We start from the raw sequence: 24,720 nt of genomic DNA, 5'->3' as shown, positions 1-24,720 counted from the left end.
AGGTGCTGAGATTCCCGAAGAGTCACCAGCTTCTGTGTCTGGGATGGAGTGGGGCCTCTCCTCTGGCCTCCTGCCAGCAGTGCCGGGATCTTGCTGACCGCAGGCAGAGGCCTGCCTTCCCTCCAGTTCACTGTCTCCTGCCACATGTCCCACCCGTGGCTGATGGCCAATAGCCGATAGGCCGCTGTTCTGCCCATCTTTGTAACCCATGGCTCTAAGTCCAGCCCCTGAGTGTAGAGGATCCACGGGTGCGTAGAAAAGGGGCTGTTGCTGAAGGGACCTTTAGTTTTGTCAGCCCTTACAGACAAGGAGGGAATCCATGTCCCAGTAGGGGACAGCCTTACTCAAGTCCTAGCGAGGGGGCTGAGCAGAGCTGGAGGGCAGAATAACTTGAGGGGTTCAGCCCCTCTTTCTTAGCTGTGCATCCTTGGGCAAGTGGCTTTGCTGTCCTGGGCCTCTTTCCTCATCTCTGAAATGGGTAGAATAATTTGAGAGATGGTGATTCAGCCACAGGGCTGTATGGGGCCTAATGAGTTACCTTTTAAAAATGTTTTAAATTGTTTGTATTATACTACTGTTGTACTGGGGTACATTGTGACATTTACAAAAGTTCTTACAATATACTGCAGCTGAATTCACCTCTCCATCATTTTCCTTCATCCTCCGCCCCTCATTCCTGACATAGTTTCAGCAGGTCTCATTTTTCCGTTCCTAATGACTTACTTGATATGAAAAGGCGCATGGTCATCTCTCGGTGGTCCTGAACTACTTCAGGGTCTTTCCTTTTGGTTGCTAGGGCTGGGCACAGACAGAGTAGGGTTTGAAGCGTGGCCCTACCATGTTCCTTCTGTGGCCTGTGAGGCCACTTTGTCTTTCTGGGCCTTCGTCTCCTGTCTGGGAAGTGGGTCTGGTGGCCTTTGCCTTGCTGTCTGGTTAACAGGGCTGTGTTTGCAGCAGGCAGCCTGGTGCTAGGCTGCAGGGACTGGCCCCGGACGAGGCCTGAAGCATTCTTTATGTATGGTGTACCAGGTTCACGTTCCTGATTGCACTGGACAGTGGCTTTCCACTGTCAGAGAAGGCAGGACAGTCGCCCTGGGAGGGGGCTGCCTGGGTTGGCGAGTAGGATGGAGGGCCTGGAGTAGCCGTTGCTAAACCCTTGCAGGGCTTTGACCTTCAGGAGGACTTCTGGCTCTCACCTGGAGAGCAGGAGCTTCCAGAGGGCTTTGAGGGGAGCTCTAGGGGGTGCACAGAGGCATCCCAGCAGAGGGAGGGATGGAACCCAGGGTACTGGAGACCCTGGAGGCCGTTGCTGTCAAGTTCACACAAGAGAAGAGCCGTTCTTGGACTGAGGGGCAGCAAGGGACACACACAGGAGTGCACTTGGACAGATGTCGGGGCGGACTGGAGCTGAGGGACAAGGGACAGCGCAGTGAGGCATGATGAAGGTGATGGGGCTGAGGTACTGAGAGGTTTGGTAATGGCCCCACAGTCACACAGCCAGGGGTCTAGTGCAAAGCCTCAGGCCTGCCCATGTCATCGGCCCTGCAGCCTGGAGAAGGGAGGAGCTCAGAGTGGAGGCAGAAGGCAGGTCGCAGCCAGCAGGGGCGGAGGCATCCTCGGGCTTCATTTGAGGGCTCTCAGCGCCAGGCGTAATGGAGATTGATCAGGACGTCTGCCAGCGAACGGGGCGGGGGAGGGGGGCGGGGGGGAGGGATCCAGCCTATGCTGCTGCAGCTCCATTAGGCAGGGACCGACGTGTAAAAGAACCGTTAGGGAAGGCGGTGCTGGAAGGAGCCAGGCAAGCCCGTGGTGGCGGTCACAGCCCAGACAGTGGGCAGGAGGGGGCATTCAGGACCCAGGTGAGGGAGACCTGAGCTCGTGGCCAGCTCTAGCTTCCCTGGGGAGATGACCTTGACCTACTGGCTTCAGTTCTCCCCTTTGTCCTGAGGATGGGACCTAACAGGTCTTAGGAGTCCTGGAGCAAGGCTCGTGCTCAGGACACGCTGGGTGCTGATTATCAGTTTGTCATCACTGTGGCTGTGTGGCAATTGTCTACCCTGGGTGGTTGCAGGGGTCATTTGGCCTCTCTAATTTGGGATGTGTCATGGTCTGCTGAGCCAAGGTAGCCTTGGGATAGAGGATGGCCTTGGGATGATGGGCTGTTGCCAGGATCAGAGGCCCAGGCCCCCAGGTGAGAGTGACGGCTTCTGGAGGACAGAGCAGGCAGTGGTGAGGACAGTTCCCATTTCTTGGAGAACAGAAGGACTATGTGAGTCCAAGAAAGATACACACAGACAGAAAGGGGACAGAGGGTGGGGCAAGGCCACCTTGATGACTCGGGGCAGTGTTTAGAGATTGTCCTTTTGCACATATGAATAATAAAAAAAAAAAAACCTTCTAATTTAGAAAACCAAACAACTGGATTTAAATATCTCAGAAAACATAAAATCAAAGGAAAAAAATAAATTTGCCTCTAAAAACAAAAAAGCTAAAAAACAAAAATAGAGATTGTCCTTTGCCTGATTATACCAGGTCCAATATACAGGAAGCTCAGAGAGGGTAAGGGTTTGGCTCAAGGTCACACAGCAGCTGGCACTGGGAGCTGTCTTGCTGCCTTTGGGGGATCTGGGTGCTGCCCCCTCTGCAGAGGGGGGATGCGATCATTTATCAGGGGAGTTTAATAATGAATGAAGTTGAAGAGTCTTTAATGCAGGCAGCAAGCCCGGAGTAATAAGGGATCCTGTATTAACTCACAAGTTAATGAATATGCAAATGTGTCTGAATGATTAATGGGGCTCCTGAAGGTCTTGGAGCTGCTGCTGATGGAAGCATGAATATTGCATATATCTGGGAAGGTGGGTAAACGAGGAAGCAGGTGGACCTTAATGCAGTCGGGGAGTCCAGGAGGCACAGAGAGCTGAGCGTATGACACTTGCGCCAATACAATGCTGTGACTACAAGCAGTCCCTTTCTTGCTGTGTGATCTTGAGCAAGTCACTTAACCTCTCTGAGCCTCAGTTTCCTCGTGTGCAGGATGGGCATAAAAACACTAGCTGGCTCCCAGGATCCTGAGGATGAACGGAGAGGAGACCTTTGCGCAGGGGCGGGCTCAGCTTGTGCAGCTGAGGCGAATCGTTGCAAGCTGTTTTAGAACAGAGAGTAGAGGTGAATGAGAAAAGCAAGGAGCCTTTAGCTGTGACAGATAGACGCTCTTGAATATGGACGGCGCTTTACGGTTTATAAGGGGGTCTGGTCCACCTATCCCTTTTTCCCTGCACAGCTGTGTCAGGCCTTGGGGAAACTGAGGCTAGAGAGGGCAGGTCACTTCCCAGGCCACCCCGGCAGAGGGCCAGGTCTGCTGTCCTTGTGGGCGACTGTCGTAGTGGGGTGGAGCCCATCTGCTGTTCCGGAAGGGCCTTCAGAGTTGTTTGGGCTGGGGGCTTGTGGTGGGATTATCTCTTGGTGCCTCAGTTTCACTGCCTGTCGTATGAAGGTCTGTCTGCCACTCAGGGTTGTGTTGAGGTTTCAGTGAGCAAGCAGGACCCGGCCCCCTCCCTGCCTGGCCTTGGGCATCCCAGACTCTGCAAATGCTCAGAACTGCAGGTTTTGTTAGTATGCATCAGGGTGTCCTGGATCCAAGGGATGGAGCACTTTAGCTGTGAGCCCTGTGTGTGTCCCCTGTCCCCCCTCCACCTCCGTTTCCTCATTCTTTAAGTGGGCATAACAGCATAACTGCCATAAGTGTGCAGAGTCTGGCACATGGCTGGCGCTGGTGAGACTCATCTCTTCTCCCTCCTGGCTTGTGTCCGGCTATGCTCTGTGATGCTGTGTGTCACAGTGCCCCTTCTGTGCTCCTATGGCGCCTTTTTCATCCTTTCGACTCCAGAATGGTTATGGAGAATCTTTGGGATGCCATGCTGGGACCTGGGTTTCCAGAGTGGGTCACACTGTCACCGTGTCCCTGACCTTCCCAAGGCCCTGGTACTATAATGCAAGCCAGGAGGGGGGACCAGAGGACAGGCCCCCATGGGGCCTGACAGGCTAGAGCAGAGGGGCTCACTCACCTCCCTGTTTTCCCCAGAGCCTGTCCACCCTAAGGCTGTGCCTTTGGAGATGGTTCTTAGCTCCCAGCAGGAGAAATTCAAAGAATAGCTGTTGAGCACGGGAGCGAGTGAGTGCGTGGCTGGCTTCCAGGCCCCGCTCTCAAAGCTCTCCACCAGTGATTGGGCACGGCCAGGCTGCCTGGACTGTGCCAGGAGATCAGGGAGACCCATCTTCTCTCCTCCTGGGTCTCTGGCCTGGGCCCCAAGGGTCTCTCCTTGGGCAGCCCTGCTGGTGTCAGAGAGCTGTGTCACTGGAAAAAGAACCTTAGCCATCATGGCATGGGCATTTGCAGCCTGTTGTTGGCAAACCCAGAAACCCAGGCCCAGAAGGGAGGGGCTGTGGTGCAGGGCGCTGCTCCTCGGCTGGCCTGCGGGGTCTGCCCGGCTGTGTATTTATAATCCCCACTGATCTATATTTGTGCTGGGGCCTGCTCAGGCCTTCACAGCCTTGGCTCTGAGGATGGCTTTGAACCTTCCAGGGGGCTGTGGAATCAGAGCTCACCCCCAAGGGGAGGGGTGAACAAGGCTTCTCACCTTATCCTTCCCAGCCCCGGGGCTCATGCTGGGCCCTTTGCCTGCAGAATTTTCGCCACCGGCCTGCTAGACTTGGGCCACCCTCTGGTGGGTTCAGCGTCTTTGTCTGGGGTTTGTTGTCACCCTTTGCTCTCCTCTCCTCTGTAGGAAGACTCCACATATAGTTTGGGAGCGAGGGCATGGGCTGTGTGGCCTTGGGCAAGCCAGTATCCTCTCCAAGCCTAAGTCTCCTCATCTGTGGAATGGGTGTAATTCCCACCCAGCTTGTGCACCAGGCACCTAGCACTCAGTGCTTGTGAGCTGGGAGTCACTGTGTGCACTTCTCACGTCTCTTCTGGTCCTCGTCATGAGCAGTCTTCAGAGCCCCAAGGGGCTGCAATGTCACCTGTTTGACAGATGATTCCGATGTGGCCCTAGGGGCGGCATGGCTTGAATTTGGACTCATCTAAGTCTGAATGTTCCGGGTTTCCCAGTCCTCCCCCAGGGCCCTCGGGGTCCTTGGGGCAGGTCAACTCCTCACCCCAGCAGCGTGGTCCTGCCCCTGGTCACCATGGGAACAGCTCCACTAACTGTATGCTTCTCTTACAGAGCAGAGACGACTGGCCGCCCTGAGCGCAATTCAATTCAACAGACATTTACTGAGTGCCTACTATGCGCCAGGCCCTAGGCTGGGCACTGGGGGGGGCACAGAGAGGAAGGAGGGGTCCCATCCTTTGGCGGGGGGTGTGGAGAGACAGGCAGGGGCTCCATGGCTCGGCACTTTGAGAGGAGCTGTGTGGAGGGCTGGAAGGCGTAGAGGTTGGGGTTCAAGTGCATTCCTGGAAAGATGTTGTTCCAAGTCTATGCCTCAGTTTCCCTACCTGTAAAATGGGAGGAGGTGAGGTGAGGTGATTTCTAGGAACTTTCTAGGATTCCAGGGGACACATATCCGTGTTGGGTGAAGCAGAGAGGTCAGCACACAGCCTGCAGAGGAGAAATCTCCATGGGCTTCTTAGAGGAGGGGGCATAAACTCTGGACCCCAAAGGCAGGACAGGTGGGAATGGCTTCCCTAGGCTCAGAAGCAGCATGAGCAAAGGCCTGGAGTACATGTGGGTGAGCATACCTGAAACCCCAAGGTTGTGAAGAGACATGGTGGGGCAGTGGGAGCCATTGCAGGCTGTGGAGGAGAGAGAGTCAGGGGTAGATGGTCCCACTTTGTCCCATCCTTCTTCCCCTCTTCACCTTAGGATCCCATACCTGTAGGACCTGCAGCCTCGTGGCTAGGGGCTGTCTGTGCACATTCATCCTCATTGCAACCCCAGGAAGTGGGATTAGTGGGCCCAGATCACAGAGCAGGACACTGGGGCTCAGAGCCTCTAGCCCAAGGTCATAATCCGATACCCCCACCCTGCTCCTCCCCTACCACTCACTGATGGGGGGCTCTCCCATCCTGTCCACCTCCAGCCTTGGGACATGCCTGCCAGGGGCAGTGCAGTGGGTTTTCAGGGTAAGGGTAGGAAGACCCCCCCCTTCCAACTTTGTTAGCAGGACCAGCTTCCTCCAAGGCCTGTGAGCCCAGTGTGGTGGGCTCCTTCCCACTTCTCAGAAGAGCAGACTGAGGCCCTAAGGGTTACGTGGCTATTCCAAGGTCAGACTCAAGGGAGTAACAGCTAGGCTGGGAGCCTGCCTCCTTAGCATCCAGCTGAGGCTGGAAGGAAGGCCAAGCCCCCTGAGACCTCTGCAGAGACTGCATCCCACAGCTCTCCCCAGACTGCAGAGAACTGGCATGGAGCCACAGACCTGGGTTCAAGTCCTGGTTTTGTCTTGCATGAACTGTGTGATTGTGAGCGAGTCATTAAGTACTCTGAACCTCGGGTTTCTTTATCTGTTAAGGGGAGGCCTGGCCTCCATTCACTCGTTAACAGATATTTATCGAGCACCTACTGGGGGCCTTCCTTGGAGAACTCAGTCCAGGGGGAAAGCAGCAGTCAGGGTTCCAGTGGTGAGGGAGGAGGTATAGGGACTGTCAGAACCCACAAGGGGGACCCCAAGAGGGCAAGAGAGGAGAGTAGACACCAACTCCCAAAGGACCACGGTTGGGGGGAGGTGGGGAGCTGGGAGCCAGGAAGCCCCAGCAGGGGAGGCTCATGCTCACATCTGCCTTCTAGAGAGATGAAGGTGGAGGATGGGTGCTTGGGGCAGTAGGATTGGAGGCAGAGAGACCTGAGGGTGCTGAAAGGAGGCAGAACAGATGAGGGGCAGTGGGAGGTGGACACAGAGACCCCCAGGGTAGGGATGAGGATGTCTCTACTGGGTCAGGAAACTGGGGCAAACCAGGATGTGGAGTGGGTGGGCTGCAGGCAAGGAGTCCAGACCTGGAAGTGGTTGTGGGATGAATGGCCTTAAAGGTGCTAGGGAGGAGACCCAGGAGCAGCTGCGATAGGGCGGTTTGGGTGTGGTCAGCATTGCGCTTAGGGGTGGGGGGGGCGGGGAAACAGGCAGGAGGAGGGCAATAGAGCTAGGACCAGGACCTCAGGGAAGACCTCTGCTTAGATACAGAAGGGAGGAGGAAAACCGGGTGCAGGTCCCCAGCCCCAGGTGGCAGCAGATTTCAGAAATTACAGTGCCCGAGGGTCCTCCTCCTGTCCACCCCCCCACCCCCACTGAGAACCTTAGTCCATCCTGAGGAAGAAGAGACCAGGGAGAAGGAAGGTATTTGGGAAGGAAGGAAAAACATTTGCATGCATAACATGGCTGAAGTGAGAGAGAGAGAAAGGAGGAGAAAGATGAAAGGAAATTACCATACATCAGGATCTTGTTATTCAACCTAATTTTCAAAGGACCACAGCTGTCGCACTGAGATAATCCGTTAATTATAACAACCATTGTGCTTTGGCCACAGGAGAGAAACCGAGGCTGGGAACAGGCTGAGGGCGGGGGTTGTCACAGGCCTTTGAGGGGTCTGGACCTCAGAGAGGGGGCAAGGAAAGAAGCAAAGAGGGGTGCAGAGTTCTCAGGACCAAAGGAAACACACGGTCAGGGGGCTAGGCTGAGCCTCCTCACGGTTCCTGTTAAAACAGCGGGTGATGAGGCCTACTGTGTGCCAGGCCTGTGCTATACTCCTGGAGCCTGGCTACAGCACGTTACTTATGGCAGCTAGCTTTATTAAACGGTTTCTAGGTGCCAGACCCTGCTCTGCAGCTGTTCCCTCTCGCCAGTGCCCTGGTCCCCTTTTACAGAATAGAAAACACACTCAGAAGTAGCTTCCAGGGACCTGAGAGGGAGTTAAGTGGCAGAAGCTAGACCTGAGTGAATGTGGGTCCTGCCTCTCCAGAGCAGAGGGAGGACAGGGCTCCAGGAATTGGCTGTCCTGAGTTGGTTGACAGGGGAGCTGGGGTTCACGGCCATGGGTTCTGCCTGGCCAGCAGTCACCACAGCCACCGGCGGCCCTCCCCCAGTGTTTCCGGGGCCCAGTGTCAGCCCCTGGGTACTGACAGAGCCTCTTTGTTCTCTGTGCAGCAGCTGCAGCCCACCCATGGTCTTGGAGGAGTCCTTCAGTCTGGACCGCCCCCCGCCCCCCCCAGCCTGCTCAGAGTAGCTAGGAGAGGGAGTTTCAGGCAGTCCAGGGCTGTGTCCATGCCGACCCCTTGTGACCACTTGGTTGGAGGTGGCGAGGAGACAGTTCACAGGCTCCACTTGGGGGCAGGGGGCTGGGTGGGGGAGTGCTGAGAAGCCTGGAAGAGTCAGGGAGGAAGGCAGAGGTCTCAGTGGGGAGCAGTGGGAACCTGGGGCCACCCCAGAACCCCAGAGCCCTCTATAGGCTGTGCTCAGGAGCCAGGCTCAGGCCTTCAGGCGTCTACATAGCCTGGACTGGAAACAGCTGGGACAACTGCCAGAGCTCTGTGTTTGTTTCAGATCCAGTAGGAATCCCACACTTGACCTTAGTGGCCCAGGCAGCATTGTGGGGGGCAGAGAAGGAGTGTCACAAAGGGAAAGCAAGTAGGGGAAGCCTTGGGAGTGCTCCCCTGGCTGGGGTCCTTGACCCAGTGGGCCTCCTGGGAGTCGCGGGGAAGCTGTGGGTGAGTAGGCACTTGAAATCCCGGAGAACTGGTGGCTCCAGACCAGAGGCCGTACATTCTAGAGCCCTTGAGCCCCAGATTCATGTAACTGGGGACTCCCAAAGTGACAGACCCATACTGTTGGTGTCCTAGCGCTAGAAGACCCAGAACCACAGAGTAGGACAGGTGTATGTGTGTTGGGGGGGGCAATGGCTTATGGGATGCCCAAGCAGGGGAGATTCAAAGGGCCCTCCCTCTGTGGGTCCCTCACTCACTGCCCTCAAAAACCGAAGTGCCCAGAGGCCAGTGCAAACCAAGCCAGAGAGGAGGAAGGCCCTCCTGCTCTGCCCTGTGGGGTTTAGAGCCAGGGCACCCCATCTCCCCGGGGTTCAGTGGGATCCCTAAATGAGGATATTTGAAATGCAAGCTCCCAAGTTTTCAATATCGCCAAGTAGCTAACCCCAAATTCTCATTCCTGACCTGAGGAAGAGGGAGTCCTGGCATTTGTCACATCAGAGCCTGGGGCAGAGGAGGGGAGACTCAGGGCATAGCAGCTCAGCAGGAGGCCTCGCTCTCCTTGTCTATAAAGTAGGAATTATGACAGCACTGGTTGAAAACAAGGCCTGTGCCAAGGACTGACTGAGTTGACAGGAAGAACTCCGAGGCTCAACCGATGGCCTTTTCTGCTTGCCCATCCCCCTATCAGGCTGCCCATCAACACCCTCCAATCCTGGAGCCTCCACTTCTCCCCGTGGGGTCCCCACCCTGCCTTGGGACAGCCATGAGGGTGCTGGGGGGCTGGAAGGAACATCCACCCTTTGGGAGGAGGAGCAGGCCGCGGAGGCAGAGCGGGAGGGAGGGCCTAGCCGGTGCCTGGTACATAGTAGGTGCTCCATAAATGTTTATTGAATGAATGAATGGAGGCCGTGCAGGCAGAGGCAGCCGCGTGTGCGCAGGCACTGTGAAAGAGCGGGTCCAGTGGAGACTGGTGAGTAGTGCCCAGGGGCTGCTGCCAAGCCAGGTGGGGGAGGAAGAGGCCAGGTGGGAGAGGGCAGGGGTCAGGTGGGAGAGGAAAAGGCCAGGTGGGGAAAGGGCAGGGGTCAGGTCGGGGAGGCAGAGTCAGTGAGGGAGGTGGAGTCTGGGGGAGTTGGGGTCAGTGGGAAAGGTGGGGTTCAGGGGAGGAGAAGTGAAGGCCAGGCGGGGAAGGGAGGAAGGAGGTAGTCCCCTCAACAGCCGGGAAGGTCAGGCAGTGACCCTGGGATGGCACTAGGGTGGACTTGTCTGCAGGGCCTCCCTGGCTGTGGGCTGCACTTGAGCCCCAGTGCCTGTTGGTTGGTGGGCTGGGTTGGGTAGGGCCAGTTGTTAAAGAGTTGCCCACAGAGTTGGGCTGGCCTCCCTGGGCAGGCTGTGGGCTGTGGGCAAGGCCTTGTGGGGGTCTCCATACACCTGCCAGTTGCTTCCACTGCAGCCGGAATGTGGCCAGGTGCTGGTGACACTGACGCCCTGGGAGCAGGGGAGGCACAGTGGGCAGGGATAGAGGCCTTGGGGTGGCTCCAGCAGCCCAAGAGACCTGTGTGCACTGCCCTTCTCTGAACAGATGAGGGAAGTGAGGCCCAGAGAGGTAAGGCCCGGGGTCGTGATGAGCTGGTCACCAATGCCTGTTTGATCCACAACTGGTGCTCTTCTGGTGGCAGCAAAGGGTCCACACGCCAGCCCAAGCCCCTTGGCTAAGGTTCTGAGTGTGGAGACTCAGGCTGAACACATCCAGGCCTGCATACCCAGCCCTGGCACTGCAGACGTATGTTGTTTTCAGCCCAGTGAAGGCAAGGTGTGTCTGCCATAGCACCTGCAGGGTGGGAGGGGGCAAGTGTGGCTGGTGGGATAGAAGGTCCCCAGCGCAGGGCGAGTGGCAGGAGGGCTTCCTGGCCCAGGCCTGCTGTTTATCTCCCCATGACATGGTACAACCAGAACTGCCCATAGCTCAGGACAACACAGAGCCGAAAGTGGGTGCGGAGGCAGCGAGGGCAGAGGCTGGCCCCCCAGGGATGCGGAGCAGCTGGCATGCGGGCTGAGACTAATGAGAGATGATGGAATGGGGCGGACGAAGCCCAGCACCTCGGGTGAGACCTAGACAGAAGGGCGCGGAGCTGCCTGGAATGTTCTGAGGGTACTGGGCTGCCTGGCAGTGTGTGTGAGGGGCTGGGGGGCTTGGTTGACATCCAGGACAAAGTGAGGACAAAGCTGCCTCACACTTGTGCTACATCAGCAGAAGCAGGGAGCCAGGTGGAGAGGTGAGGGGTCCCTGGTGCCAGTTACTGCTTACATCCGGCCAGTGCTGATACTGGCTCCGGCTGGTACATTGCAGGAAGGACCTGATGACGGGCAGTTGGACTCAGGGTGGAAGAGACCTGACACCATGGCTCAAGAAGAGTAGGTAGAGGCTGTGGGCTTTTAGCTTGGGTACTGGCACGACAGCAGGCTTACAGGTACCCAAGGCAGTATTCTGGAACCAACGAAGAGGTCCCAGGAACCAGACTTGGTTTTGTGATAGAAGTTTCCAACACACAGAGCTACTCAGGAAGAGAATAAGTAGTTTCTGGCAGGTGCTGAGAGCCCGTCGCTGAAAGGATGTAAGCTGTGGGAGCAGACCCTGCAGGGATACTGGGAAGTCAGGCAACTCCCATTGCTCAACTTAGTCTGGCTTGGGGTCCTGGCTGTGTGATCTTTGGCAGCCTCTCTGAACCTCAGTTTCCTCACCTGTAAAATAGAACTAAAGAGGGTTGATGCCACAAAGGAAGGCTTAGTGTGTTTCTTGATGCATTGTGAGTACCAGTCACTGGTGGGGCTCCTCTCTCTGATGGTTGGCATCCTGACTCCGTGGAGTCTGGCTTTCCCAGATCCCCAGCCCCGAGTGCTCATTCCACGTACCATGTACCTAGCACCCGCTATATTTCTGACCCCATTGGAGGCCTGCAAGGGGGGGCGGTTACACTAGTGAACAAGATAAAGTCCTACTTTCGCTGGTGGAGTGGGTGGGAGGGGCGCAAGGATAACGAGCTACACAGTGTCAGGTGGTGTTGAGTGCCAGGAGGGGGCCAAAGCCAGGGTTGAATGATGAATTTACTTTGGATTTGGTATCAGAGAAAGTAGGGGGTGGAGGTGGGGAACAGTTGAGCAGAAGTCCCAAATGAAGTGAGGCAGTGGGCTGTGGTGACCTTGAACAGAGAGAACAGTACGTGCGAAGGTCCTGAGGTGGGAACATGCCTGGGGTCGAGGAGCAAAGCTGTCCTAGAATAAGGTCTTTTTGACTGATAGAGAAGTCAGTCTGTCAAGACTCAATGGCAGTTCCTTCTGACTGGAAGGGAGGGAGCTACCGGAGGGCAGGAAACCCACCAGATGGTCAGTGCATGTGCCATCCTTGCCCTGAGGCCCGGCCTTCAGAGGAAGCTGGCGAAGGAGAAAGCCTTGATTTTCTCATCTGTACAACAAGGCACCAGCCACTCAGGGTTAACGTAAGGTTTGAGGAAGATAAAATGGCAGGCACAAGCGAGCCATCAGGGAAGGCACCCCTGTGAATGCCTCACAGGTGAGGAGACTGAAACCATAGTGGTTAGTTACTGTGCCTCTGTCACGTAGCTCAGCAGTCAGTCCCAGGACTCATGGCCTCCAGTGTCCGTGACTTTTCTCTGCCCTGCAGCCTGGGCTGGCTGCACCTGAAATTCAGACAGTTGACTTACCAACCAGTAGTTCTGTGTGAAGGTGTCATGTCCTGTCTTAGAGGGACTGAGGCCCTCAGAACCCTGGGAGGTGGAGGCCATGGCAAGACCCAGCATGTGCCCCCAGGCCTCAGTCTCAAGCTGTGCTTCTAGCAGAGATAGGCAAGGAGTCCTCTGTCCTCCTAATCCTGGATGATGGCATCGACCTCGGAGAGCTTCAGCCAGCCTGGTCCGGAGAGGAGCCTGTGCTGTGCCAGGGCTGGGCAGATCCAAGTCCGGGATGCAGTCTGCTTCTCCCTCACCTGCCCTCCTGAGCTGACAGGTGTCCCCTGGGAGCACCCATCCACCCTCAGACCCTCTCACCCTCCACATGCAGTGCAAGCTCCCCACTCCATGAGGGGGGAGTCAGAATTCCTCTATGACTGAGCCTAGTGCTCAGCCTGCTGGTTGCGGGGTGAAGAGCGGAGATCTGGAAGATGTGAGTGGGAAGTTCAGTGAGCCTGAGTTTAAGGGCACCCCAGGCTTGGGTGATGAGGGTCACATAGGTCACCATGAAATCCACGCTCAACCACAGTTGCCACCATGCCCACACCAGCGGGTGACCCTCGGTGCAGGGCTCACTGCTGCACCTCAGCTGCATAGTGGGGTTATTTGCCCCACTTTTCCAACCCTCTGGTGAGGGGACTGGTACCCAGACCTAGTGTCGGGGATGGCAGATGGGAATCTGTCACTGCCACTGTGGTTCCTGAGTCTGCATCAGCTTGGTGCAGGACCCTGACCATATGCCATCTTCTCCTGACCTCAGTTTCCCCCCTGAGAGAGGCTGGGATTGGGCTGAGCCAGAGCTCCTCCTTTCCAGCTTGGAGGCTCTAGGATTCTGAGTCCATTCAGGGGCCTGGAGCTATGTGACAGAAGGGCAGGTCATAACTACAGCTGGGTCACCTGGCTGCTGCTACAGCTGAACCTGGAGAGGGGAGGCATTTGCCCAGGTGGCTTAGACAGTCCTTGACCCTGCCCACTTCTGACCAAGACTTGGGCCAGCTCCACCCCTCAGAGCAGCCAGTACCTGTCAGCATTGCTGGTGTTTCTCCTTTCTTGCCACGGGAGGGGACATCACACAGCCTGTAGCTGGCCAGACTGGCAGCCAGGAGCCTGCTCTCCACTGACAAGCTGCCCCGGTCTGGAGCTTCCCTGCATGACTGCATGCCTCCCAGGCCACCCCAGGGGCCGGGCACTACTGTGGCCTAGCGCTCCCAGTCACTGATTCCTGCTGCTCCCCTCCTCCCTCCAGCTTGTCACAGTTTGCATTTCAGGGCTTAGCCAGGCCTAGTGTTGTCTGTCTTCCTGGCCCCTGGGGGAGGGCAGCAGGTGCCCTTCCTCTTCACCATATCTGTCATCTATCTCACTGTGACCAGTTCCTCTGGCTCAGGCTCTCCTTTGTCTCTTTTCCTCTCCCCACTGAGCTTTTCCATCCTTCTTAGTCCTCATGTCCAGATGTGTTCTGCATGAGGCCCTGCTCCCCTTCCGTCTGTGTGTGTTTGAGCAGAGGAAGCACATGACCTTGCCTGTGTGACCTCTGAGATCCTCTATCCCAGGCCTGATTAAATGCAGACTGCCCCTCAACCTCCCCAGCTGCACACCTGCTCTGTGTGTGGGGAGCAGCCAGGCCAGGGGCCAGGTGCTGCTATCAGCGTCTTTTCAGCCTCCTTGTCCCCCTCCCTGGCTGCGTCAGGCCTCAACGGGTGGTGGGCAAGCAGCCCAGGGATGGGGACAGGGCGGCTGACGCACACGGGACAGGGTGACAGGAGCCTCCTCCCCCACGTGTGAGTCACGGGGAGGGTGGGAGCTGGGTCCTGGCCCAAGCCATCCTGGAGACCAGGAGCAGCAGCAGAGGGCCACAGCAGGGTCACCTTGAGGACTTGGGGAATAGTGCAGAGCATCTGGACTTGGGGTGCCACAGGCCTCTGCTTACCTTGGTCTGTTTGGGAAGGGAAGGGACCGACTGAGGCAGGTCCAGCATGCCTTCCAAGTCTGGACGCCATGCCTACCCCCCTGCCCAGCCTCTTTCCATCTCTCTGCCTGGCCTGCACCTTCCAGCACTACAGCCAGCTTGACAAACATCCCCGGGGCTGGCAAAGGCGACACTGGTTTGAGCAGCTCAGATCTAAGGAGAGAGGTTGGCAAGGGGGTGCTCTGTGTGGCTAGAGTTTTGCATGTGAACAACACGTGTGCTTAAACACCTCGGCCTATAGGCGGGTCAGCGCTTGCCTTCGTCACACTGAGCAACCCTGACCTGCATGCCCTCCTCCCACCAGCATGTCCTCCTGTGGCTGACCTCAACTGTGCACGTCCTGTGCACACACACGTGTGCTCATGTGCCTGCGTGCACAGTCTCCTCACTCACGTCAGCACACCATGTGTTGGCACTCTGAGCCAGCCGCACACCTGTGTGTGCACCAGACGCTCCCAGATGGAGGGGGAGAGACTGCGTGTGGAGCAGACTGAGGGCTGGCTCTCTGACATGCCTCCTCCCAGATCCCTGAAGCAGCAAGCTCTGGGACTCAACTCCCTTCAGTATGGCTCCGCTGCCTGTGATAGGGGAAACCGAGGCCCAGAAAGAGTTAGGACTGACCTGAGGTCTCCTGGGAGCCATGTGTATGGGAGCCAAAGGCATTTGTGTGGCACAGCTGAGGGCAGAAATGCTGTCTGCTGCCAGGCACCCTCTTCCTGCACAACCTCATGACACGCCCAAGCTGGCCCTGCAGGAAGCAGGGAGGTGTGAGATTGAGCCTCAGAGGTCTTGTTCCTCCCAGCCTCTGCCACAGCGCCACCTGTGACCCAGCAGGTCATCTGGGTCCTCTTCACCTGCCACTTCTTCAGCAAACACTGCTGCCCAGGACTTCCTCCCGGGTTTCTGCCCCCACCGCTCCCCTTCCTTTCTTCCGCCTCTGGGGCTCAGTGCTGTAAATTGGTTTTCCTCTAACAGCAAAGATTTAATATTTTTCTTTCAAAGTGCCTCTCTCTTGGAGTTTCCCAGTGGGAGGAGCAGGGGGCGGAGGTGGCTCTTCTGAACAGTCACCAGCTTTCTTTGTCTATCCTGGCCATCCTGGGCCCCTGCTGAGGTAGAGGGAAAGGGGCTGGACTGTTCCTGTGGTCCAGGGCACAGGGTGGGAGCTACAGCCAGCTTTGGCTGAGTGGCTAATGTCCAGCTTGCAGGAGGAATTGAGCCAAGCCTCTCCCAAGCCTGGGGCTCCCCACTTGGAAAGTGAGAGGGTGGACTCAGATGATCTGTAGGCTGTGACCCCTGTGTTGCCCCCCACCCCAGATCCTCTGCATCTTGGGTATGGCATCAGTCTCCCTATCAAATAGGCTGGGATGGCACCTGTCCCCACTTTGTAGATGTGGGCATAGACTCAGATGATGAGATTTACCTGGCTAGTCAGGTTGAGTAGATGGGGTGCTAGGCCTCCTGGCTCCTGTTCACAGTGCCTTGGAAGCCTTGATCCTGGCCAGGCTATTCTGTGTTACTTGGGGCAAGTCTCTGTCCCTCTCTGAGCCTCTGACTCTCCAGCCATGGAAAGGGGTGTGAGGCTTTGGCCATGGCATTCTGGAGGCCTGGGGCCCCCCTACTGGGTCAGGGGGCTCTTCTGGAAAACATGTCGGAGGTGGATGACACTGGAGAGCATCTCTGGATTTCCTGACTGTTGTCCTCCTCCTTTGGCTCAGCTCTACCTGTAGGACCAACTCTCCTGTGGAGACCCCGGGCTTTGCATTCCCCTGCATGGGGGCCCAGAGCCACCACGCTCTGTTCCCCTCCCCCATGGAAGCTGAGACAAGGGAATTATTTTTGGAACAAGAGCAGTTACACAACAAATGAATTATTTATCTTTGGGCCTGGAGAAAGGCATTTCGCTGGGCTTCTTAATTCTCTATCTGGATTCGGGGGCACCCGCTTGGGGGTGTTGCCTCCTGTATGTGTGGCCTGTCTGTCATGTGCACAGATGGTAGGTGAGCTCGTGTGCATGTGTGCATGTGTGTGTGCACCTGCCTGTGTGCACGCCATGTGGTTCTGGCTCATGTGGGGTGTGTGGTCTTCGTGCAGGCTGGCAGGTCTGGACGCCAGTGTGCTGGGTGTGTCTAGGGGTGCTTGTGTGCCTGTGCTCACCTGTTCACTCCTGTGCCTCTGTCCTCAGCCTGCCCCTTCTCCATCTCAACTCTCCCAGGCTTCCTGGGAGACCCCCCTTCACATCTTGTCACCCTTCAGCTTGATATAGCAGGGACCCCAGGGTGCTCACTGGCACAGAGGCCCTGGAAGGGGGTGTGGAGGAGGGACTGGGGGCCTCTGCTGGGACCTGAAGGAGCTGGTCTGGGTCCTTGCACTGATCCATCACCCTCTCTCGGTGCTGCCTTTCAGGAGCCAAGTGACAGACGGTTCTTTTCCATCTTGCTCCTGTCTCTCTCGATACTCCCCAGTGGCACACTCCAGTCTCCTGTGGAAATCGTCTGAAGTTCGAAGACTAGAACCAGAAGAGGAGAAGAAGGAAGAGGAGGAGACAGAGGAAGTCAAGGCCTGACAACCTGTGCACCTTCCCAGCAGGAGCCAGGAGCCACACCTTGGTCAGGCCCAGTGCCTGCTTGTAGCTCCCACAAAGCCCCCAGCAGTGGGCACTAACTAGCCTTGCCCAGCTTGCCTGGGGCCCCTGTGCTGGGGGTCGCCCCCAAGATGGTGGCGGCCCCAGGGAGGACTGTGCTGCCAGCTCCAGCCTCTGGCTGCTAGGTCCCTCACCCTCCGGCCCCTCATCTCAGCCTGGCCCTAGAGGGGCCGAGGCCAGCACTATGCTGCGCTTGGGGCTGTGTGCAGCGGCACTGCTGTGTGTGTGCCGGCCGGGTACCGTGCGTGCCGACTGCTGGCTCATCGAGGGAGATAAGGGCTACGTGTGGCTGGCCATCTGCAGCCAGAACCAGCCACCCTACGAGACCATCCCACAGCACATCAACAGTACCGTGCATGACCTGCGGCTCAATGAGAATAAGCTGAAGGCTGTGCTCTACTCCTCGCTCAATCGCTTTGGGAACCTCACGGACCTCAACCTCACCAAGAACGAGATCTCCTACATTGAGGATGGCGCCTTCCTGGGCCAGTCGAGCCTGCAGGTCCTGCAGCTGGGTTACAACAGGCTCAGCAACCTGACGGAGGGCATGCTGCGTGGCATGAACCGCCTGCAGTTCCTCTTCGTCCAGCACAACCTCATCGAGGTGGTGACACCCACCGCCTTCTCTGAGTGCCCAAGCCTCATCAGTATAGACTTGTCCTCCAACCGGCTCAGTCGCCTCGATGGTGCCACCTTTGCCAGCCTGGCCAGCTTGATGGTGTGCGAGCTGGCTGGCAACCCCTTCAACTGCGAGTGCGATCTCTTTGGCTTCCTCGCCTGGCTCGTGGTCTTCAACAATGTCACCAAGAACTATGACCGTCTGCAGTGTGAGTCGCCGAGGGAATTTGCAGGCTACCCGCTGCTCGTGCCCCGGCCCTACCACAGCCTCAATGCCATCACTGTCCTGCAGGCCAAGTGCCGCAATGGCTCACTGCCCGCCCGGCCTGTGAGCCACCCCACGCCCTACTCCACCGATGTTCAGAGAGAACCTGATGAGAATTCGGGTTTCAACCCTGATGAGATCCTCTCCGTGGAGCCGCCGGCCTCGTCCACTACGGATGCGTCCACAGGACCCGCCATCAAACTGCACCATGTCACTTTCACCTCGGCCACGCTGGTGGTCATTATCCCGCACCCCTACAGCAAGATGTACGTCCTGGTACAGTACAACAACAGCTACTTCTCCGATGTCGTGACGCTCAAGAACAAGAAGGAGATCGTGACGCTGGACAAGCTGCGGGCGCACACTGAGTACACCTTCTGCGTGACCTCGCTTCGCAACAGCCGCCGCTTCAACCACACCTGCCTGACCTTCACCACGCGGGACCCCGTCCCTGGTGACCTGGCACCCAGCACCTCCACCACCACCCACTACATCATGACCATTCTGGGCTGCCTCTTCGGCATGGTCATTGTGCTGGGCGCCGTTTACTACTGCCTGCGCAAGCGGCGTATGCAGGAGGAGAAGCAGAAATCCGTCAACGTCAAGAAGACCATCCTGGAGATGCGCTACGGGGCCGATGTGGACACCGGCTCCATCGTGCATGCAGCCCAGAAGCTGGGCGAGCCCCCTGTGCTGCCTGTGGCTCGCATGTCCTCCATCCCGTCCATGATCGGGGAGAAGCTGCCTACCTCCAAGGGGCTGGAGGCTGGGCTGGACACGCCCAAGGTGGCCACCAAAGGCAACTATATCGAGGTGCGCACAGGTGCCACGGGGGATGGCCTGGCCCGGCCTGAGGATGACCTCCCAGACCTTGAGAATGGCCAGGGCTCGGCCGCTGAGATCTCCACCATCGCCAAAGAGGTGGACAAGGTCAATCAGATCATTAATAATTGCATCGATGCTCTCAAGCTGGACTCGGCCTCTTTCCTGGGAGGTGGCAGCGGCAGTGGGGATCCCGAGCTGGCCTTCGAGTGCCAGTCCCTCCCTGCGGCTGCTGCCGCCGCCTCAGCCGCTGCTGCTCCCGGAGCCCTGGAGCGGCCCAGCTTTCTGTCACCCCCCTACAAGGAGAGCTCCCATCACCCGCTGCAGCGCCAGCTGAGCGCCGATGCCGCCGTGACCCGTAAGACCTGCAGTGTGTCATCCAGCGGCTCCATCAAGAGCGCCAAGGTCTTCAGCCTGGACGTGCCTGACCACCCGGCTGCCGCAGGGCTGGCCAAGGGCGACTCCAAGTACATCGAGAAGGGCAGTCCCCTCAATAGCCCGCTGGACCGGCTCCCGCTGGTGCCAGCGGGCAGCGGAGGGGGCGGCGGTGGGGGCGGGGGCATCCATCACCTGGAGGTGAAGCCGGCCTACCACTGCAGCGAGCACCGGCACAGCTTCCCTGCCCTCTACTACGAGGAGGGTGCCGACAGCCTGAGCCAGCGCGTGTCCTTCCTCAAGCCGCTGACCCGCTCCAAGCGTGACTCCACCTACTCACAGCTCTCCCCCAGACACTACTACTCGGGGTACTCCTCCAGCCCCGAGTACTCGTCTGAGAGCACACACAAGATCTGGGAGCGCTTCCGGCCCTACAAGAAGCACCACCGTGAGGAGGTGTACATGGCCGCTGGTCATGCCCTGCGCAAGAAGGTCCAGTTCGCCAAGGACGAGGACCTGCATGACATCCTCGATTACTGGAAGGGGGTCTCGGCCCAGCAGAAGCTGTGACCCTCTCTCTCCTCCTGGTGAGGTTGGAGGGGGAGGGCCAGGGCACTCGGGGGATGGGCCCCGGGCGGCTGGGCGGGGGGGACAGACCGAGGGTCGAGGCCGAGGAGTGGACGCACACGCACACCCGCACACACGCACCCATGCACACACCTGACCACCACCTGACTGTGAACCAACCAACAGCCGACAATAACGGACAGGAAAACAAAGACACATTTTCCTTAAAGTTTACAAACCAATACCGAAACCAGTCGTCTTTACTGTGCTGCCCAGGGACTCTGCTGTGGTGTGCAGGGCAGAGGCCAGGCAAAGAAGCCAAAAGAGGGTGTAGGGACTGGGGCTGGGACTAGGGTCAGGTCTGGGGACAAAGGAGACTGGGTTAGAGTTGGGTGGAACCCTGTCCAGGATAGAGGAGGGGTCTTCCCCAGCAGAGAGAGGGGGCAGGTCACTTAGAAATTTGATATCAGATGGACATTGGGCATCCTTTCCCAATGTCCTGTGATAGCCCCAGGGTCACACAGCAGGTTAGACTCAGTCTCCCATCAGCCCAGTGCTGTCACTGACCCCAGCAGCTCACTCAGAGCCCCCACACAGACCACCCACCACCCCTTCCAAATCTGTGGTCTCCTGGAGCTGAGGGAGTTGAGAACCAGGCAGGTGCTTCTCCTTTCTAGAAGGCCCATGGAGCGCCCTCAGGGTGAAGGGCTGTGGTTCATAACCCTGGGTGGTGGGAGTGGGAGGGTCCTGCTGACAAGGAAGGGGCAGAGGTCAGTGTATGTGCCACCCACCCCCTTCAAGTGTCTTCCAAGTAGCCCAGGGAGCTGCCTGGGAGTGGGCGGTGGGCAGGCCAGCTCCCCCAGCATCTCAGGTGCAGGCCCCCGGCCAGGCCCCCAGCTTCTCTGGGCTTCCGGGACCCCTACCCACCCCAGAGGGGCAACAGTGAATGTGGATGCCTGGGGGCAGCATGGAGGTGGTGTGGAATGGGGGGCTTCCTGCCTGTGCCTCACATCCTGTACCTCCACCTGCCTAACTTCCCACTGTGGGGCCTTGGGGCAGTGTCTCAGCCTGCCCTGAGGAAGGAGGGCTGCCCCCCATCCCTGCCTCCACCCCTGGCCATAGGGGCTCCCACATTTCCATGGAAATGGCCACTCCCCTCTATCTGACCCCCACCCAACATCGAACAAAGCACAAACAGTGAGGTCCCCCCACCGACCCAGCGGGGAGCAGGCTGGGTTCCCAGCCCCTCCCCCTCTCTAGTTAGCATCACTATGGCAACTTGGTGCCTGGCAGTTGGTGCCTAGAGCGAGCGACCAACCGTTGGGCTCTGGGGTTCTGTCAGTGTGGGCGGCTATGGAGGGTGGTGAGGAGGCCGGGCCAGGCGGCGGCTGCCTTTCTCAAGAGCCAGAGGTTTCTGGGAACAAGCTCTGGGGAGGCAGTTCTGGGGTCCTGAGGCTGGGGTCTTGACCAGCCAGAATGCTAAGAGCTGAGCATCCTCCCTTCATCTTTGATGGGAGGTGGGGAGTGGGGACAACTGTAGTGGGCAGCTTTGCTTCCTGCCTGTGTGCGCCTTCACTTCCCACCCACCTTTCGATGGAGAGGAGCCCTTTCAGAGACCTCCATTCTTGGCCTGTCATTTATTTGGGCTTCTTGAGATGGGGGGAGTGTGACTATGTGACTATGGTGTGAGGGTGGGCACTGGGCTGAGACCAGGACCTGTACTGTGGGGGACTCTGACCAGGAAAGCTAGTGCCATCCCTTGGGAGACGCTACCCTCCTATCTGCTGGCGGCAGGATTGGGGGGGTGGGGGGAACCAGGAAGGCTCAAATGAACGCCTCTGTCACATCAACTTTGGAGGTGGGCCGAACCCTGGACTCACTTTGGGGGTGACATTTGCAAAGAAGACTGTTCTCCTGGGGAGAAGAGGGGATGGGCTGGCCTGGATATGCAGAACAGACCTCCCCACCCCCAAACCTGCCCTCAACCCCTTCTCACACCGTTTGGCCAAACGGAGAACACAGGCAGGCTAAGAAGCCAGAGGCGTGAGAAAGCAGACTCCCTGTTATACTTGCATGACGATTTTACTGTATTTTTCTGAGCAAACATCTGTCGTGTATGTGCTGGTTTGTCCAGATTCCCTGCCCCCTTCTCCCCCATTCCCTCCGTTGTGATCTGAGCAGCTCTTGAAACCCAGGGAGGGCCAGCTCTACAGAAGACTCAAAACAGGTGCCACCAACACAGCCCTTCCCCATGCCTGTCTCCCGTCTTTCTGGGCATCAGGCCCACAAGTGCCACTTCCCTTCCTCCCCTCTTGTCTTTCTTTGAGGCTACCTCCCCTGTCCCTGTCCCATCCCTTTTCTCTGACAGGAAGGGCTGCCCCAAGGAAGTTTCGAGAGCCCATCTCCAAGTGGAGGGGTATGTGAGGACTAGCTCTCTGCCCCAGGTTTGGGGACCCCCAAAGAGGCACCTGGTGGTTCAGCTGGCCAGGTAGGATGAGAGGGGTCAGTTCCACTGCTGAGTACAGAGAAAGAGGTTTGGGACCCAGCAGGAGGAGTCCCGGTGGGCAGTGGGCCTAGTGGGCTTGGCCTCACCGCAGCTAGCTGTACCCAAGGGGTCTCCAGCAGTGTCAGCTTTGTCCTCACCATTCTGCCATCATTCCTGGTTGAAGATGATCTGCAAAACTTCAGCCCTTCTCACTTCAGGAGTCTTTAGAGCCAGGCCATCTCAACAGTGGTATTGGATACTTGGGAGATACCCAAGAGACCCAGGCCACACTGCTCTTCGTGAGGTAGAGGGGAGCCCAAGGCGCCAGCCTCTTCCCTCCCAGCTGGGCCATACCCCAACTGTCCAGGCCAGGTCTCCTTGGGTAAGAGCCTCCTGGAGGTCACCTGCATGAGTGCTGCTGCCCCGGCCAGAGTGAAATTGCCAGACAGAAGCCTGGCAAGGGCCCTGTGTTTGTAATGGCAATGGATCCAGGGCTAAGGCCTGGGCTAGGCAGAGCTGGGGGCCTGGGAGAGAGGAGGGAAAGGACAGAGTGGGAAGGCTACACCCTCACTTTCCTGTCCCTAGCAGAAAGCCACCTGTGAAGCATATTCCCAGGAGGTGACATGGAGGGTCCATTGTCTTTTGGCAGGCTTGGCGGACACAGCCAGCCCTCTGCTGGAGCCAGTGGCCTTCCAGAAGTGAAAAGTGGAGGTATGGCAGTGTTAGGGGTCACCTCAGGGGTCCCAGGCCAGCCTCTCTCCTCCCAGGACAAGGCCCCTCTGTGCCACCAAAGACCAACCCCTCAGCTCTGTACCCTCCTAAAGGAGGACGGGTAGGGAGGAACAGGGTGGGGATGGGGCTGCCTGTGTCAGGTGAGGAAACCTGGGGCAGCAAGGGGGTAGGAAAGCAACCCCCCCTGGAAAGGCTAGTCCTGGACAGCTCTCAAGAGGCATCTAGGGATAGTGGGGAGAAGAGCTGGGGCTGGCCAAGGGTCCCCAGCTTTCCAATTAGAAATCACTCATGTGGTTCCCTCTCTGGGAAACTTAAAACAGTGTGAAACAGAAGCACAGGAAAGGGAAGGAAAGGAAACCTAGCGTGGAGAACCAGTTAATGACAGGGCTGAGGCCAGGAAGGGGACAGACAAGAACAGCAGTGACAAGCCCCTGCTTACAAGGGGCCTTGATGCAGTGCCAGCAATGGGCACTGTGCAGAGAAAACAGGATGACAGGACAGGTGGAGAGGGGCTGAGGTGGTCCATTGTCCCTTAGGATAAGTGACAGGCCTGACAAAAGGAGTCAGCAGCTGTGAAAACAAGACTGGGGGTGGGTGGGGGTGGGGGTGGAGGGGCTGGCTCTTCCCGAGGCTGCTCCTCTGATTACCCCACCACTCTGCCCTGCCCAGGACTGGGACAAGGCTAGGTATGTGCCACCTGTCTAGCAAGACTGTTGCTCTGCAGTCCCCCCAGCTTCTGCCCCTGTCCTCCCTGATCCACATCCCCCCATCTCTGACAGACCCAGTGTCCTCTACTTGCCTCATCGTTCCCCACCACCCCCTTTGAGGGCGGCCACTCCTGCTGAGCAGCAGGGAGAGGCAGGGGCATCCACTGGGGAGGGTCTCCTTTCCCCTCCCTGCTCCCCACCCCTACCCCATGCTCCTTAGGAGCCGCCAGCCCCCCCCTCACCGAGACCTGCAGCCTGGCACCTGCTTTGAGCCTTGCAGAGCTGGGCTTGGGGCCCTGATCTCTGAACCTGTGAACCCGGGCTGTGTACGGACCTTTCCTCCCTCTGGGGGCCTCGAACCCTCTCCTTTTCTTCTTTTAGTGGGGGTAACTTCATTTATTTTCTCCTCCATCCATCTGCCTCCCCCTCCCCTCAACTTCCTGTTTTAAACCGAATGGCACGAAATTGTTTTCCTCAACTCGGAGATTCCTGTATGGAGAGAATCGATTTCTATATTTGCAATAAATTTCTTATGTAAAACAACAGGGTCAAGGTTTTTGTTGAATGTCCTTCAGCGTCTCCAGAGTCCACATGCACCTTTCCCACGGCCTCTTCTCCTCTGGAGCCCCACCCATGAGGCTGAAGCAGGTCTGCCAGACATAGGGCAGCCAACAGGGAATATGGTGGCGCTATGTAGGATGCTGCATCTCCCACACCCCCTGGGTCTGGTGGGCTGGGGCCTGATGACTTGTCACAGAAACCTGGAAACCCCTCTGCCCTGTGACTTCACGCTTGCTGTCCTGACCTCCTTCCCCCTGGGTGCAGACCCCTGTGTACAGCGAGAGGGCCACTTGGGGGCGTCACCAAGCCTCAGCTGCTTTCTAGGACCAAAGTTGTTCCAGTCAGTGACCATGGACACCAGATTGTCCCAGGCCTGTTTGCTTCCTGTGGCCAGCCGTGGTGGAAGTCCTGGGCCTTTTCCAGGCTGGCTGAGCACCTGTCTTGGGCCTCCGCCTACCTGCCTGTGCCCTGGTGCCCTCCACAGGCTGCTGTCCTCTCCTCTCCACAGCTATGGGCCACCTCTGCTCCTTCAAGAATCAAGAGAT

At 57.8% G+C, this 24,720-nt stretch overlaps 1 protein-coding gene across 7 annotated transcripts in view; it reads left to right on the top strand.

Annotated features, from left to right (window-relative positions):
- Elfn2 (extracellular leucine rich repeat and fibronectin type III domain containing 2) overlaps positions 1-24,159 on the top strand; it is a 50,428-nt gene extending 26,269 nt beyond the window's left edge. For 5 of the 7 annotated variants that reach the window (XM_074084440.1, XM_074084442.1, XM_074084441.1 and 2 more), the window contains one exon: positions 16,806-24,159. In XM_074084440.1, coding sequence (XP_073940541.1) covers positions 17,228-19,693 — 2,466 coding nt within the window. In that variant the 5' untranslated portion in view covers positions 16,806-17,227 and the 3' untranslated portion in view covers positions 19,694-24,159. Of the gene's footprint in view, positions 1-5,225; positions 9,664-16,805 lie in introns of all 7 variants that reach the window. The other 2 variants (XM_074084437.1, XM_074084436.1) reach the window with 1 other exon arrangement.
- Positions 24,160-24,720: the final 561 nt, after the last annotated feature.

Source organism: Castor canadensis, chromosome 8 (assembly GCF_047511655.1).
Source record: "Castor canadensis chromosome 8, mCasCan1.hap1v2, whole genome shotgun sequence".
In the NCBI taxonomy this organism is placed as follows: Eukaryota; Metazoa; Chordata; class Mammalia; order Rodentia; family Castoridae; genus Castor; species Castor canadensis.
This window is presented reverse-complemented; position numbering and strand designations above follow the sequence as displayed.